General features: G+C 47.5%; 1 protein-coding gene across 4 annotated transcripts in view; it reads left to right on the top strand.

The window, feature by feature from the left end:
* The window catches only part of LOC142582829 (cubilin-like), a 45,764-nt gene extending 31,940 nt beyond the window's left edge, over window positions 1-13,824 (top strand). For all 4 annotated transcript variants that reach the window (XM_075692897.1, XM_075692892.1, XM_075692907.1 and 1 more), the window contains 7 exons: window positions 1,130-1,255; window positions 5,114-5,374; window positions 6,539-6,664; window positions 8,204-8,491; window positions 9,793-9,930; window positions 11,034-11,270; window positions 13,657-13,824. In XM_075692897.1, coding sequence (XP_075549012.1) covers window positions 1,130-1,255; window positions 5,114-5,374; window positions 6,539-6,664; window positions 8,204-8,491; window positions 9,793-9,930; window positions 11,034-11,270; window positions 13,657-13,760 — 1,280 coding nt within the window. In that variant the 3' untranslated portion in view covers window positions 13,761-13,824. The remainder of the gene's footprint in view (window positions 1-1,129; window positions 1,256-5,113; window positions 5,375-6,538; window positions 6,665-8,203; window positions 8,492-9,792; window positions 9,931-11,033; window positions 11,271-13,656) is intronic.
* Window positions 13,825-15,170: the final 1,346 nt, after the last annotated feature.

The following is a 15,170-nucleotide window of genomic DNA, read 5'->3' as shown; positions in this document are numbered from 1 at the left end:
CGGTGGCAATTTCCAACCTGCTTCCTCCTTATTTCCCTCTCTGTCCATTGTATGCGTGATTGAATATCGCATAATAATGACAATAATACAGCGATGACATAGAAATGTGGCCATCTACTATAGCGCTAGGCTGAGCAGCATGTATGGGTATATTTATTTATTTAGAACATACAGCCAATACCATAAGGGATAATTGCAGGAAGGACACTAGGTCAAAAAATAAACATAATGAAGTCATAGTAGAAATGTACAAAAATAGAAATAAAGAATTTGAATAACAAACATAATAACTACCAACATCAAAGTGACAAACATAAAGAGGGGTTAAATACGCATTTCTAGACATTCTAGCAGTGTATACAAAAACGTTGCAAAGCAGGTTAGCAGTTCAATGCACTAACTTAAAGAGAAGAAGGTGCGCAACAGTTATGTTTCATAATTTAGAACCTGGTAAATAATTTTGAATAAGTAACGCAAATTGTGTAAGCAACAAGCTATTGGTGATGGTGGACAGTAAACCATTCCACTGCCTTATGGCTAGCGGCAAAAAAGGGTATTTAAAACAGTCAATTTTAAAACGATATTCCTGCAGGGTGTACGAATGCTTAAGTCATATTATTCTGGTGTTCGCAATGGTAACGTATTTGGAACTATTAACGTTTAATTTGTTATGAATTAACTGGTGCAGTAAATTCAACCATGAGAGTGTGACTCGATTCTGGATTGTGAGTATTCCGGCAGTTTTTAGTACAGGACTTGAAGAGTCTGTAAGTCGATATTGATTGAAGATGAACCTAATTGATTTTCCTTGTACTGCCTCTAGCATGTTAATTAATTTGTTAGTCGACGAAAACCAAGCTGAGATAGCTTATTCTAGTGTTGATCTGACAAGTGCATTATAAGTTAGTAATTTAGTTTCACGTGGAGCTGGATGTCGGCGCCGCTTCAGAAAGGAAAGTCAACTTAGGGCCGTTGAAGTAATATGATTAACATGAGAGTCCCATCTAAGGTCGTTAGTGTTAGACCGAGGTACTTGTGCTCTGTGACTGCTGTAATGCGATCAGTGTTTACTGTCATAGTTTATGAAATATATCTGTGTATGCGAGGTGAGATACGATGTTTTGCACAGGAACGTACGACTTCAACCAGGACTCTGTGAACTTGTACTTCACCACGGACGGATTCCGGACGGACTCGGGCTTCGAGATCGAAATCCGCCAACTGCAGAATTCGTGTCTCAACCCAGTGGCAGAACGTGAGTGCATATAATTCGGAGGGCAAACGTGAGTCGTTCTTGTCGGTGTTTGAAATTGCAGTGATACCTTGCTGTTCGCGTATCTCTAGCTACAAATGAAACCACTACGCGAAAATGGAGCAAGCGCGCAAAGACGTGAGATATTGTTCTACCTTGACCTTAGCAGGGTTCTCAGGAAGACAAGCTTTTTGCCATGCCTGGGGGAAAACAATCATCGTCTCCGCAGCTACGCCAGCGTCAAACAATCGTGGTTCCGGCTAAATGCGTTAGCCACTTCAAAGCGTAAACATCTTGTTAACGATGACGGTGAATTGGGTTAGTTGATATCGATTCACAATTGCTACAGCACAAAAGACGAAGACGAAAGAGAGATACGAAACGATAGGACCATGCGTTTCCTCTCTTTCCTTCGTCTTCTGCACTGTAGCAATTATGAATTTCGTTTAAATTCAAAGTTAAATTATGGGGTTTCACGTGCAAAAAAAAAAAAGCACGATCTGATTATGAGGCATGCCGCAGTGGGGGACTCCGGAGATTTGGACCACCTGAGGTTCTTTAACGGGCACCTGAATTTAGGTACACGAGTGTTTTCACATTGCGTCCCCATCGAAATGCGATCCTGCGACCTCGTGCTTAGCGGCCCAACGCCATAGCCACTAAGCAACCGCAGCGGGTTATCAATTTCATTTACAGTCTGAGAAAGCAGTAAGAAGAAAAGAAACGTGAGTCGGCACGCGCTTTGCGTCCTCATGAGTGGTCCTAAAATCTGCTTTATATTTACTTGGTGGCTCTTCGGGAGTCCAACCATATTCTTGGACCTTGGAACAGCGCCGCTGCTGCTCTGCGCACAACGAAGCTGCATTTCCACCTCCGGCAAACTGCCTTGAACCAAGCGCTCTGGATTCTTGTTACTGTGTCTGCTTGTGCTTCTTACTTGTGCATGTTGTGCTTTGTGTATGAGTGGGTCATGTCATGCATCTCTAATCTCATCTGAAGTAGCATGCTAGACGTACGTCCAGGCAAACATCTCCAGCACTCGTTAAAGAATGTCTCTAAATCCGGTCACAGGTGCACCGCCGCACATTACTTGAAACACCACGGTGGCACTTACCGCTCGACAGCTATAGGTGACTTGTACAATGACGACAACATTGTGCTTTTTAAGGCAGAAAGCTGGACTATTTGGTGGTTATTCGCATAAGGGGACACTGCACTAGCGCTTAAAAAAAGACTATTGAATACGGCGTCCAACGCACCGAGTTCACCTGTAAACTCTGCCGCTGCGTGGTAATGTCGATCGCTCACCCGTATTTCACACTAATTGTAACAGTTAAGTGCAGCTGCTTTAATTCAACAGTCACTCAATGTATATAAAACGTGTGCACAGCGCACACATGCACAGCGCACGCACCTAATGCTTTGCAGGTGTCACATTTCTTTAGCCAAGTATGAGAGAGCGAACCGGGAAAGTGATTGCTCCCCCAATACATAATATAACGGAGCATGTCGCCCTTCTTGGTTTGCCTCATTGTGTGTGTGCGTGTGCGCGTGTGTGCGTGTGCGTGCGTGTGCGTGTGCGTGCGTGTGCGTGCGTGTGCGTGCGCGTGCGTGTGCGTGCGTGCGTGTGTGTGCGCGTGTGTGTGCGCGTGTGTGTGCGCGTGTGTGTGCGCGTGTGTGTGCGCGTGTGTGTGCGCGCGCGCGCGTTTGTGTGTGTGTGTGTGTGTGTGTGCGTGTGTGTGCGCGTGTGTGTGTGTGTGTGTGCGTGTGTGTGTGTGTGCGTGCGTGTGTGTGCGCGCGCGCGCGCGTGTGTGTGTGTGTGTGTGTGTGTGTGTGTGTGCGTGCGTGTGTGTGTGTGTGTGTGTGTGTGTGTGTGTGTGTGTGTGTGTGTGTGTGTGTGTGTGTGTGTGTGTGTGTGTGTGTGTGTGTGTGTGTGTGTGTGTGTGTGTGTGTGTGGACCGTAAATGACAACAGAGTGCAAGTAAAAGCACTATACCAAGCAAAGTAAAAAGGTCATTCAAATTTTTTCACTTCTGCAAGCCATTAAATTCGTAGAAATTTGTAGAATATCATGTTTGCATGGGATCACGCCTGTCAGAGTGCCGGATAAGATTTCAACGCAGTGTATTTTCTATGACTTTGCCAGCATAACTGGACTTCTTGCCTATATCGCCTGAGAATGTTATTTGCGAAAGCTTTGAGCTCGTGTCTGCCTTTCGTCGCTCGCCTCAGGTCTATCACGAATGGCAAACGCAAATGATGGCGCACAAACAGCCTGCTTTTGTTCGCAACATTTACGTGCAAAAACCAGCACAATATCTAAAGGATGACAGAATTGGCTGCGAAGGAATGTATACGACGTCGCTTTTTCTCATAAATGTATTTAATTCTCAAAAACAACGTCCTGCGCAATGTACGGCAGCTGGCAGTGCCGTAGAATGAATACTGCTAGCTGTTCCTGCCTTACTGCCACAATTGCGAATCATTGTATGCGTATATTCAGCTCATAAGTCTTGTTCTGTACAAGTATTTACAACGTTTTAGTTGCAACGGATACCCTTTAAATAGAATGCTCTCTTTAACGTTACAGGTGACGACAGAATAAGTTCAGTGCTTGGATACAGCTTTGACATCCTAGTTTCATGCGCACCATTTTGTCATAGACGCCTATGCTATGGCTTATCATAAATTTTCAACGGGAATTTCTGTCTGAATGAGATATCTGACAAATAACAGAATTGTGCTATATGAGTGCTCAATTGAAAACATTGTTTTAGACCCAAAAAAGAATGCTAGAATAACAAAAATGTGGCGACCACTTCTTCAGTTGTCGCGAGTGCAACGCGCCACAGGTCGGGAGCATACGACTGACCTTCTACAGGCCGCAAAGCTGGCAAGCGATGTTGACAGCGAATGACGCTCGCCTTCACAGACGTCCAGGCTCATCAGGGGTGCGTATACGAATCATCACTGTAGCGTCATAATGGGACGCTATATGCCCTATCACTGCCCTTGTGAACACGAGCACGGCAGCGCAGAAAGCGTCGTGAGCCCAGTACGAAAAATGCTGTATGCGGATTCACTTTCGACACCGTGGGGTTCTTTAGAGTGCACGAAAAATATGTTACTGAGGACCTTAAAGCGGAGTGCAGGCATTTCCTTTAGGCATTTCGCTCAGCCACAGGAATGCCCACCGCTCTCCATGATCTGAGCAAGCGAAACAGCGCGCGCGATTTGTGCCTGTGATATTGTGCCGTAACCGCGGTGTGTATTAGATGCCGCGCCACGGTCCACGTATCTTCAACCGTACCAGCTGCGAAACGCCCCGCATATATAGCCACGTTCCGAAAAAGGACACGCCAATTTTTCCAGAATTTGGAGCTTTCCCAATTTTTATGCCACTTGCGGCAGACATATTGGCAGGCGCTGCAAAATGGAGACGATTACTGCGACAGGTACCCGTCAGTTCATTGCTCGTGACGTTCACCAATACCTCATAGCTCCCAAAATCCACTTTTTTCCATATTGTGGCCAGAAGGAACGCGCCCACAAATCCCTTGGTGCAATGTCTTGCAGCGAAAACGAATCCGGCAATAATTCGAGCACAAGTTCCCGTGTCAAGGTGCTTCCCGCGCAGGCTTGAAGCAAGGGATGCGCCATACTGACTTATATAATGGAGCTCTTCTAAATCGTTACGAATGTGCTGCCAGAGGTTCGTCGGTCGCTCACCAACAATGTGGTCGAAATCTGAAGCGCAGACTGGTACGGTTAAAGGTCGCGACTGTAGCCCTCGCGAAGCGAGCGCAGCTGGCGGACGTGCCGTGGCGAGCACTGCATGCAGCGCGGCGGCGGCGCACGCAGCCCCACCGTCGTCGCCGGGCAGCTGCGACCGGACCGTGTCCCGGGACGTGGAGATCGTGCGCTCGCCGTCGTTCCCGGGCGACTACCCGGGCGGGGTGCGCTGCGTGTACCGACTGCGGCGGTCGCGGCCCAGCGTGTGTCAGCTGCGGCTAGACCTGGTCGACTTCGACGTCGAGGACGCCCCGGACTGCGTCGCCGACTCCCTGCTCATCGAGAGCACTGGCGAGCGACTATGCGGCTTCCGGTCGTCCACGTCACGAGGCGAGTCTCCGTCCTGCGCCGCGGTCACGCCCGCGCCCTCAACGTGACACGATGTGGCGTCCGTTAAGCCGCTCGGCGAGATGACTGCTCTGACTGATGTACCACGTTAGAAAATTGTTGGGTGCGGTAGTTTGTACGATAGATCGCACGTCAGTTCGCACGTGAAATCGCATCATGCGTATACTGCTTAACACGTTCCTCGTTCTGAGGCGCGCACCGCCATTTCTGAACGAAATGAGTAATACGGAAGTTGGGAGACCTAAAAGAAAGTTGCGCTTGCGCCAACCATGCTTGTTTGCTTGATTCCGCTTGCTCGTTTAACCGCAACAGGAATCCACTCTTAATTTGAATGGCGATGCAAATTTTGGGCCGAGAAAAGGTCCGAATAAAGCCAACTGTAAGTCGCTACTGTAAATATACACCATAACAGCAACAACAACGTTGTTAGGAAAATGAAAATTCTAGTGTGCGAGAAAAAGCCAAGAACCAAAGCGCGATTTTCGTCAACCTTTGCGATCGCAGAAAGAGGCACGACTTGCATGGAGTTGAAATGCGAAATAGTAACTACACATCTATGAAAACACAAACGTAAGCTCTCGACGATACAGGTGTCCCGAGAGATATGAAACCGCCGTACAAGAAAACTCTCCTATTCGGCAACTGTGGTGCGACCTCTAATACCTATCGCGGGTTTTTATACTATATAAAAGCAGAAAGACTGCTTCATTATGCCGATGCATGTTGTACAGAACAGAAAATAAAAAACAAGGAATTCTTTATAAAGGAGCCGGGTGGCTAAAAATGAATGGCGGAACTCCGTGGACGTGCCGGATACAGCTCAGGGCCAGCACCTTTCCAGTTAACATTAAACTAGCTGGCTCCTTCCTACAGATAAACTTGAAAAGCTCAACAGCCTGGCGTTGCTCATATAACATTTGCAAAAGATATCCCTATCGAAAATAAACTATATGCAACGTAACCCCCATATCCAACAATCCCATAGCATATGCGGATCCCACATAAAAATCCATATGTTCCCCTATATCACAAGGAATTATTGGATGTGAGAGTTATGGGGCTTACGAGATTCTTCAATAGGGACTGCACGTATTATAAGCTTCCTTTTTTGCATTCGTATGCTTAACTAATCGCGTTCCACCACAGTTCTCTACTTCCCGCGCGAGGCGGACGAGTTGCGGCTGGTGTTTACATCCGACCTGACCACTACCCGCAAGGGATTTGAGATCAAGGTGACGCAGAGCGACATCGGCTGTACACGGGCACCGCTCGGTGAGGCTAAGCGCTAAGCTTTCTCTCCCCCTTTCTTAGATCTTCCTGTTTCTATGTTTTCCTTAGAACAGCAAAAAAATTCTAAGAACCTTTGTCACAGTTTTATTTGTCTAATGTGCCTTCCCTGTGTACCCCACCTGTTAGTGTTTACGCTACCGAAGCTAACAGAGTCGCACGTTGTTCACAGGTCGTTTGCTGCTGGCGGTGCTCAGTTCGCAAAGACGCGTCCGCACTTTTTCCGTCCGAGCTTCGTGTGTTGATTATGTTGGCCACAGAGCACCACGTGACGACTGAAGTGGAAAAAAAATTGTGGTGCGTTGTAATCTAAGAGGAAGACAAACAACACAAAATAACCAAATACTTTCGCGGGCGCAATAAGTCGCCCCTGCTCGTTCGGGTGCGCTGCTTTTCAGGTCCACCAAGGAGAGTCCTGCATTAATTATGACTTTATAGGGGCGCATTGTAGAGAGCGAATTTTTTTTAGATCCCAATGGATCAGGCAGAATGTGCATAATGATGCGCTCAGTCCTATCTCGCGCGTCTTTAGACGCTGGCATTTACTTGTGTCCAGTTTTTCTCCATTAGGATGAAATGCACCGGCGTGACCACTGAAGCATTCTCGCTGATTTTGGTATGACTGGAGTCTCGACTATCCTGCATTTGGACTCATGAGCTCCGAATGGTGGACATCGCACATCACTTTCTCTGGTTATTTTTTTTTTTTTTTGTCGTGCTGCCATTTTCGACCGAAGCTTATTAAGAAGGCCTGGGGATTTATTTTAAGGTTGAACGTTGTGTTACATGACGATAACAGAATATCTTTAACCCATGCGATATAAACGGTCACGTTGCACTTTGTATTTCAGGGGTCATCGCGTGCCTGGCCACGTGCAAGTGTTACGACCGTTACAAACGCGAATTTTTTTTTTCCGCAATCAGGAACTTGTTCACTGTTTCCCCGCAGTGTTCCGGTGTCTTACCCTCATGATAATAACCGATCTTCGGGAGCTTCCAGCGTTACTAAAAGCCGTTCTGACTACCTCCAGCGGTGAAAAGTAGATCAGCTCCCGAGTCAAAGTGCAGGACGACAGAAATAACGCTCGTAGTACGCGGCGGAATCCGTGGTTGCCAAATGTGTCAAGTTCTCGCCAACGCAAAATTTCAATTTTATTAAGGAGGGAGTACGGGCTGAACCAAAAGTACACGGAACAAGGACAATATGATGTCAAGACTTGCAATGACGTACTGCCTAGCTCAAATCCACAAGCGATGGCGTGCTCATGAATCTGCACGTGCGCCACGACAAGTTCACGCACAAGCACAGAACGAGCACTTTCACCGTACGAACTCCGCTTGTTGGTTATGCTGGGCACAGAGCACCTCGTGACGACAGAGGTGGGAAAAAAATTTTGGTGCCACCAGGTCGCGCGTCAGTTTTCACCTCCAGAACCGCGTCCGTTTCACTGTCGGTTCAGTCGGTTCAGTCGTCAAACATGAAGCGAGCGCCCGGAAACGCGGACCAATCGTTCACGGACGCAGGGCCGGCCGTCGGACGTCCTGGCGACGGCTCTTCGTCGCCGGCTCAGCCGTCGACCTGCGGCCGGCTGCACTACGACGGCGGCGTGCTGGAGAGCCCGCGCCACCCGTTCGCGTACCCGGCCAACTTGGACTGCCGCTACTGGATCCACCGTGCCAGTCCGAGCGTGTGCCGCGCGCAACTCACCTTCGGCCGATTCGACGTGGGCGTCCAGAGGAGCGGACGCTGCCCTTCTGACTACTTGGAAATCCAGGGCACCCGCTACTGCGGCCGCCGCGACGGGCAGACCAGTGAGTACTTTACGCTCGCAGAAAAGCTATACGGCCGCCGGGTGAGCTGCTATTCTCGAGTACAGCTGTGCAATAACTGACCTCCTAGTGGGCCGCATTCGTATAGCTCCCACCTATGTTTACCTGAAGGAAATTGGAAATTTCAGCCACAACAAGTCTGTAGGAAAACCACCTTGATTATATGTATGTATTGTTTTCCCAGTTCATAATAAGCATGCTAAGAGGGTGATCATTTTTAAGTTTCATGGAAATTTTAAAGATAGCCTGTTGCAAATAACATTATTCTAGTCCTTCAGATGTAATATTCTGAGAGGCAAACATTACTTGCGCGAGAAATCAAAACACATATTCAACTAATTAACAAGAAATCACTAATTATATTTGAATTAATTACTTTACGACACATATTGCGATTTACGAATTGTAGTCGGTGAGATTGCAAAGCGTATGCACTTGGAATGAACTTCAAGAATGACGCAAGTTTGGAGATATGCGCCATCAAACTTGCCCTAAAGATGCGCTGTTGTTCCAGATACTTTTTCAACAAAACAGCCTTCTATGAATTGAAGAAAAACAGTAACTGGAACGTCCACGTATTTCGTTCCACACTTTGGGAAATAATATCTCGAAACTGGTCTCGTCCTGGTAATTCATTTTAAGTGGATACGTCCTGCAAGCTCACCGGCTAGAATTTGTGAATTGCAATATGTGCCGCAAAGTAATTAAATGAGGCGTTAAATTTATATTTAATTAATTCGATATGTGTTTTGATTTCTCATGCAAGTAATGTCCGCCTCTTCGAATGATCCAGCTCAAGGACAAGAATTATGCTATCTGCCACAGGCGAATTTTAAAATTTCAGAGCCAATAGTCTAGTTGACATTTAGAGAGAAAAATGGCGCTGGGCAGGTCATGCAATGCATAGGGCAGATAACAGGTGGACCATTAGATTTACAGAATAGGTGCCAAGGAAAGGCAAGCGCAGTTGAGGACGGCAGAAAATTAGATGGGGTGATGATATTAGGAAATTCGCAGGCGCAAGTCGAAATCAGCTAGCGCAAGACAAGGGTAATTGGAGATCGCGCCTTCCGTCCTGCACATAAATGTATGGTGATGATGATGACGATGACTACGTCAGAACTGTTCCGCTGACCAGACGTATTTTTGGATCGAATACTCGCGAATGCGAGTATATATTATTTCTTAGGCGCGTTATGGTATGCTTCGAAGCGAGTTTTGTGAGTCGTGCAGTACGCGTAGAGTGCATTCCACAAGTGAGTCACAATACTCGGCCGGCGCAGTCATCGTGGACTTCCCCCGGGGACGCAACTCCATCGAGCTGAAGCTGCACACGGACGGCGTGTACGAGCGCTCGGGTTTCCGCATCGACGTCAAGCAGATCTCCAGCGGCTGCGTGGCGTCTCCCCTGCCCGGAGAAGGTGACAGCAGTCATTCCTACACTCTATAGTGCTCACCCAACCACATGCTATGGCGCGCAGCGCAAGCTTCAATGACTCCCACCGTTGTTTCATACTTGGCACTGAAAAACCGTAAAACAATATAAGTTTATTTCGTTGCTTGTGTCTGGTTAACGTTCTCTGCAAAGGTAACATTCGCTAGTATAATGTAGCCTACCGTTAATTCGACATCGGCTAATTAGGCCCGTCAAGTAATGCTTATTGCTACTATTTAGTTTGAAAACATATATACAACTGACGGAGTTAGAAATAAGGGAAGGAGCAGGCTGTCAACTGCTGCCGGAAGAGGAACAACGCCTGCCCGCTCCTCACGAAGGGGAGACAGAAACACAGAAATGGAGGAATGAAAGGAAAGGAAAAAAAGAACAAGATGGTAGATCACAAAGACTAAAGTCAAACAATGACAAAGAATAGCGTACAGTAGTATATAGGAACAGAACAAATCACCGCAGGCCGCACTAATTACAGAGAATACTAAAAAATAAAAGAATGTGCAAAGTCTCGTCGCTCGTAAGCAAAGCAAAATACGCTACAAACGAAAAGTCAAGTCAATTTCATCTATAAAAGTAAGGAGGGAGCGACGAGCCTGGTCGCGTTGAGACGCACCAGGTTCACAATAGCACAATAGTAGAAACAGTACGATGGTAGAAATGAGCCTACGTGACGCTACTGATCCATGCGCAAAGAATATGCGATGAGAGATTATAGTTGAAATAAGAAACCAGGGTCCGTATTTCGTAACGATTCATTTCATTTTGCATTCTTGTTATCATCCGTCGCGCCGAGTGGCCGATTCCGTTGATAACAGCGGCGTCCGAGCCAATAACGAACAGCAATATAAGAATGTTAAATGAAAAGAATCGTTGCAGAATCACGACCCAGAAAGTTGCTCGAAGCCATGAGGGCAAAGTTTTGGCCAATCCACGTACTAACCGCCATTATCGCGCTGGATGAAGCGCTGCAATGGCGGCCGCGTGCAGGCGACAGGTTTCCCTCCATGCGGTATTATACTCGGTTAGACACTCTGCGTGCCCGTACACGGAACATGCCCTCTCTGCCAGCAGACTGCGACCAGGTGATCACGGCCGAGACGTTCCAGCTGATGAGTCCGGGCTTCCGGCGCGGAGGATACCCGGGCGGCATACACTGCATCTACACGCTGCGCAAGCACGACTTCCGCGTCTGCGCGCTCGAGGTCAAGATGGACGCCTTCGAACTGGAGCAGGACCCCGGCTGCTCCAAGGACTACCTGCAGTTCGGCACGCTCCGCTTTTGCGGCAAGCAGGCGTACGGAGCCACACGTGAGTGTGCTCGACCGAGTCGCACGCGAGGGTCCCGCGGGATCGCTTCCCACTGTCCAAAAACGGGAATGAGAAAGCGGCGCCCGTGGCCAGTCGCCAAAAAGTATGCAACCGCTACGACAAAGTAAATAAAGAGAGAGAGAGAGATAAAATAAGTTGAAAGTGAAAGCAGAACTTCAGGCAGTGCATTTGACAAACTTGGAATTTTTCGTCCAGAGGTTGCTGTCTATATGCTCTTTAATATACGGTGAAAATAAGCAGTAGATACAAATCATAACATGCAGGAAACTTCACATGAACAGTGTCCTCACGTATTTAGGAAAGACATATTTTTTTTATACAATACAAAGTGATGTTTGGCAACAATATGCCAACGGCATATTGTTTCTGGTTATCTTGAGGTGCTCAGAATATTTTTGTATATTGCGCTTACTTAAGATGGCTTGTGTTTTTCTTTTAGATATTGGTTTTAGGGCATAAAATGTATTTTAAAAATTTGCAGAGCGTGGTCCAGCAGTACCAGATGCTGTTGTTTTCGTGAATTACGATGTTCTGCTTTCCCGGCTCTGAAGAAATAGAGGAAAATTAGGTAATGCGTGTGCCATCGCGTAATTTTTTTTCCGGAAGGACCACGCATAGTGCGAAAGGAGGTCTCGTTGTCACGTTTTTACGCGACTGTGAAATAATGGACTGGCTGCGTGCTTTTTGTTATGGACAGCGGCACCCAGATGGAGAAGTTGCCGGCACTGAATGTCAGGTTAGCTAACACCGCCTGTAGCAATAACACAGCAGCCACCATCCCCTGAAAAAAAGAAAAGTACGAATAAGATTATTTCACTGCGCGTCTGCCTATCTCAAACATTGCGCTCTTAAGAACACGGATAAGAAAGGGCAGGTAGGTTAATCAGAACGAAAAATTTGGTCACCGGAGAACTGGGAAGGGGATGGTAGAAAGATAAGTAAAATAAAGTAGACAAAGGTACAGAGAGCACATATGCGCACGATCATAGCCAGTCACGATCAGCGGACATTATCACAGCACATGATCAGGTGCAGCGCAATGAACGTCAGTGAAGACTATAAAGCCATTTGTGCAGGTTTGTTGTCCTTAATAATTGCAGCAGTGCCTTTGTCGCCCTCTGCTGCGACGGTTTATGATGTCGGCACTCCAAACTGTTTGCCCTGACAATGGTGTGTGATCAACGCTAGCTAGAGCAGCCGGGAGCGATCGTCTCTGTTCACTCCAGCCGTCCCACAGTGACGTTCAAGGGTCTACTCGCGACCACAGTCATTACACGTGCTGTTGTCGGCCATTTTAAGGCCCGAAAGGCAAGACTTTGTGAAGGTCACTCCTAGCCATAGCAGGCAAAGTAGAGTACAGCACTCGCAAACGTACACCCGGCGACAAACTATTGCGGGGCACGAGATCCGAGAAAAAGCTGAATATCTCCGCAACCTAATAACGCACTCTGGAATTTGCATTTCGGACCTGGACTAGAATATGCTAACAACATTGTCGTTTACAGTTTTACTGGCTACTGCTACAGGCTGCTCGGAGATCCCGTGATCCTTAAACTTTTGCCGCCGGGTGTACTATTACAGAACCAAGTCAGTATACAGGCCGCAAAAAGCGACCTGCTCCGGCAATGACATATGTGCGCAGGTTTGTCCCGACATGCACTGGCGTACCAAATATTGTTGTCTCAGAAAGCCTTCCTTACGCACTGCGGGACAAAACTATGTGAAACAGCAAGTTACTTCATGGTAGACTTTGTAGACGAACGAGTCAAAATGGTTGTGGTATAGGAATTCTTTCCATACAGAAATTAAAAATTTTAATTGGTGAATTGCAGTTTGGAAAGTTGTAAGTGACAACACAACTTGTGGTGTCCGCCGCCACAAATAATGTGTCAGACAAATATAACTTCTTTATCTCTACTATAGGGAGTTTTCTTTCTCTCTCTCTCTCTTTTGACGTCAATGCCTTCCTTTGGAAGTCGCGAACACGTTTTCGTATCGGGTATGTCTGTTCCTAGCTTTGGCTTCTTTCGTGGGCCGATTCTGAACATAAGGGCATTCTAAAAATGTGACACAACTGATGAGTATGACCATGATCATGATCATGATCATGATAACCGATGACGAGAAGTTGGAAGGAAATTTACAACCTCTAGTTAACATCGATCAAACGCTGTCGCTCCAGCGCGCCTCACAATAAGTGATACGGTTCATACACCCCATTCAACCCCCAACTCGCCATTGTCTTTCATGTTTTTTTTTTAAAGATTTACGACTTCGCTGAAACATCCTGTACGTGTTTTAGTACAACTTGCTACAGTATGCCCGGCACCTCATCTTCGTTTTCTTCCTTCCCCTTCTTACCCAGGGACTATCGAGTTCCTCGACGACGAGATGAAGATACAGTTCCACACAAACCCCACCGTCAGCGGCGCTGGCTTCCTGCTGACCGGCAAGCAAGTGACCTGCTAACTACGGTTTCCAGAGATGCAGTTTTTTTATACAGTTCATTAAACAGACTTGTTTTCGCGGTGTACGCTTCGCCGTTTGCTTTTTGGGACACTTGGTTTTCATGCCTTGGGATGGCGCGAGGACGGAGCTGTAAAAGCAGTGATTGTAGGCATCCAGTAACCAGGTTAACCATGAATAAAAATTAAGTCTGTGTCAGTTAAACGACCAGACGGCCGGCAGATCTTGTCATAAAATAGAAATTTTCGAGAACGGCGGCAGCGCCCTGCAGTCACGGAATGCTTCATACATATCTCGTTGATCCTGGAGACGCCCATAAGTCAGTAGACCTGCTGAGCTATATTACCCGAGGCGACGACTTGAAGCACAGCTCACAGGGGAAAAAAATGAGGATTTCTGGATATGCTCGAAAGGGCGACGTATGTGTTTGCCCTTTCGATCCTGCCTTTTGATTCCTCGTGATCTCTCCACACCGTGCACAGAGGAGGAGGAGGAGGAGGAGGATAAAGGGAGAGAAGGCAGGGATGTTAACCAGAAATGCATCTGGTTGGTTACCCTACTCTGGGGGACGGGAAAGAGGGAATAGAAAGATGGAATAGGGAGAGGAAGGGGGTGGGCAAGACGCGGTGAGCTCGCGCACGCGCACGGAGGGCCTGAGTGAGTGAAACGCGTTCACATAGACCAGTCGCCCTCAAGAAAGACAAAAGTGCCTTCACAGCTTTGTGGGCCGACGAGCGATGGGGACGGTCTTCGAGTAGCATCTGCACGGACAACGGCCGATCATCCAGTCGTCGCAATGCGATGGGTAATGTTTGTCTCTCCGGCTGAAATCAATGACAGTGGCACAATAAATGTTCAGTGTCCTCTTCGCCTGTCGGTCATTCCAATCAAAGAAGTGTACGTCTTTGTGAAAGCCACTCCCAACCACAGCCGGTATAGAAGCGATGCCTCACGTCGGTGAAGCCCGGGTGTAGGTCGGAGTTCGAGCGAAGGGTTCAGTTCGTGCAACCTGGTGCGTGAGGACTCATTAGAGATGAAAATTATCGTATAGCGACGCTTTTCTCAGCTGGAGAGCACTACATTTTCATAGGCGGACTACATCAAGAACAGCGTCTGCTGCAGCTGCCGTGGCGCCGGCCCACTCTACCGAATTTTAGCAATCACTGTCTTTTGAATTTTACCCGGCAATTTTTATGCTACTGACCAGTACCTAAAAAGGTGACCCGTCACGGTAGTTCAGTGGCTATGTTGTCGCACTGCTGAGCACGAGGTCGCGAGCTCGATCCCGGTAGCCGCGGCTGCATTCCGATGAAGGCGGAATGCAAGAATGCTCGTGTGCTGGTGCATTGAGTGTACGCTAAACAGCCCCAGGTGGTCAAAATTAATCCGGAGACCCTACTATACGGCGCGCTT

The sequence above is a fragment of the Dermacentor variabilis genome, chromosome 1, assembly GCF_050947875.1.
Source record: "Dermacentor variabilis isolate Ectoservices chromosome 1, ASM5094787v1, whole genome shotgun sequence".
Classification (NCBI taxonomy): Eukaryota; Metazoa; Arthropoda; class Arachnida; order Ixodida; family Ixodidae; genus Dermacentor; species Dermacentor variabilis.
Note: the sequence above shows the minus strand (reverse complement) of the source record. Positions and strands in the feature narration are given on the sequence as shown.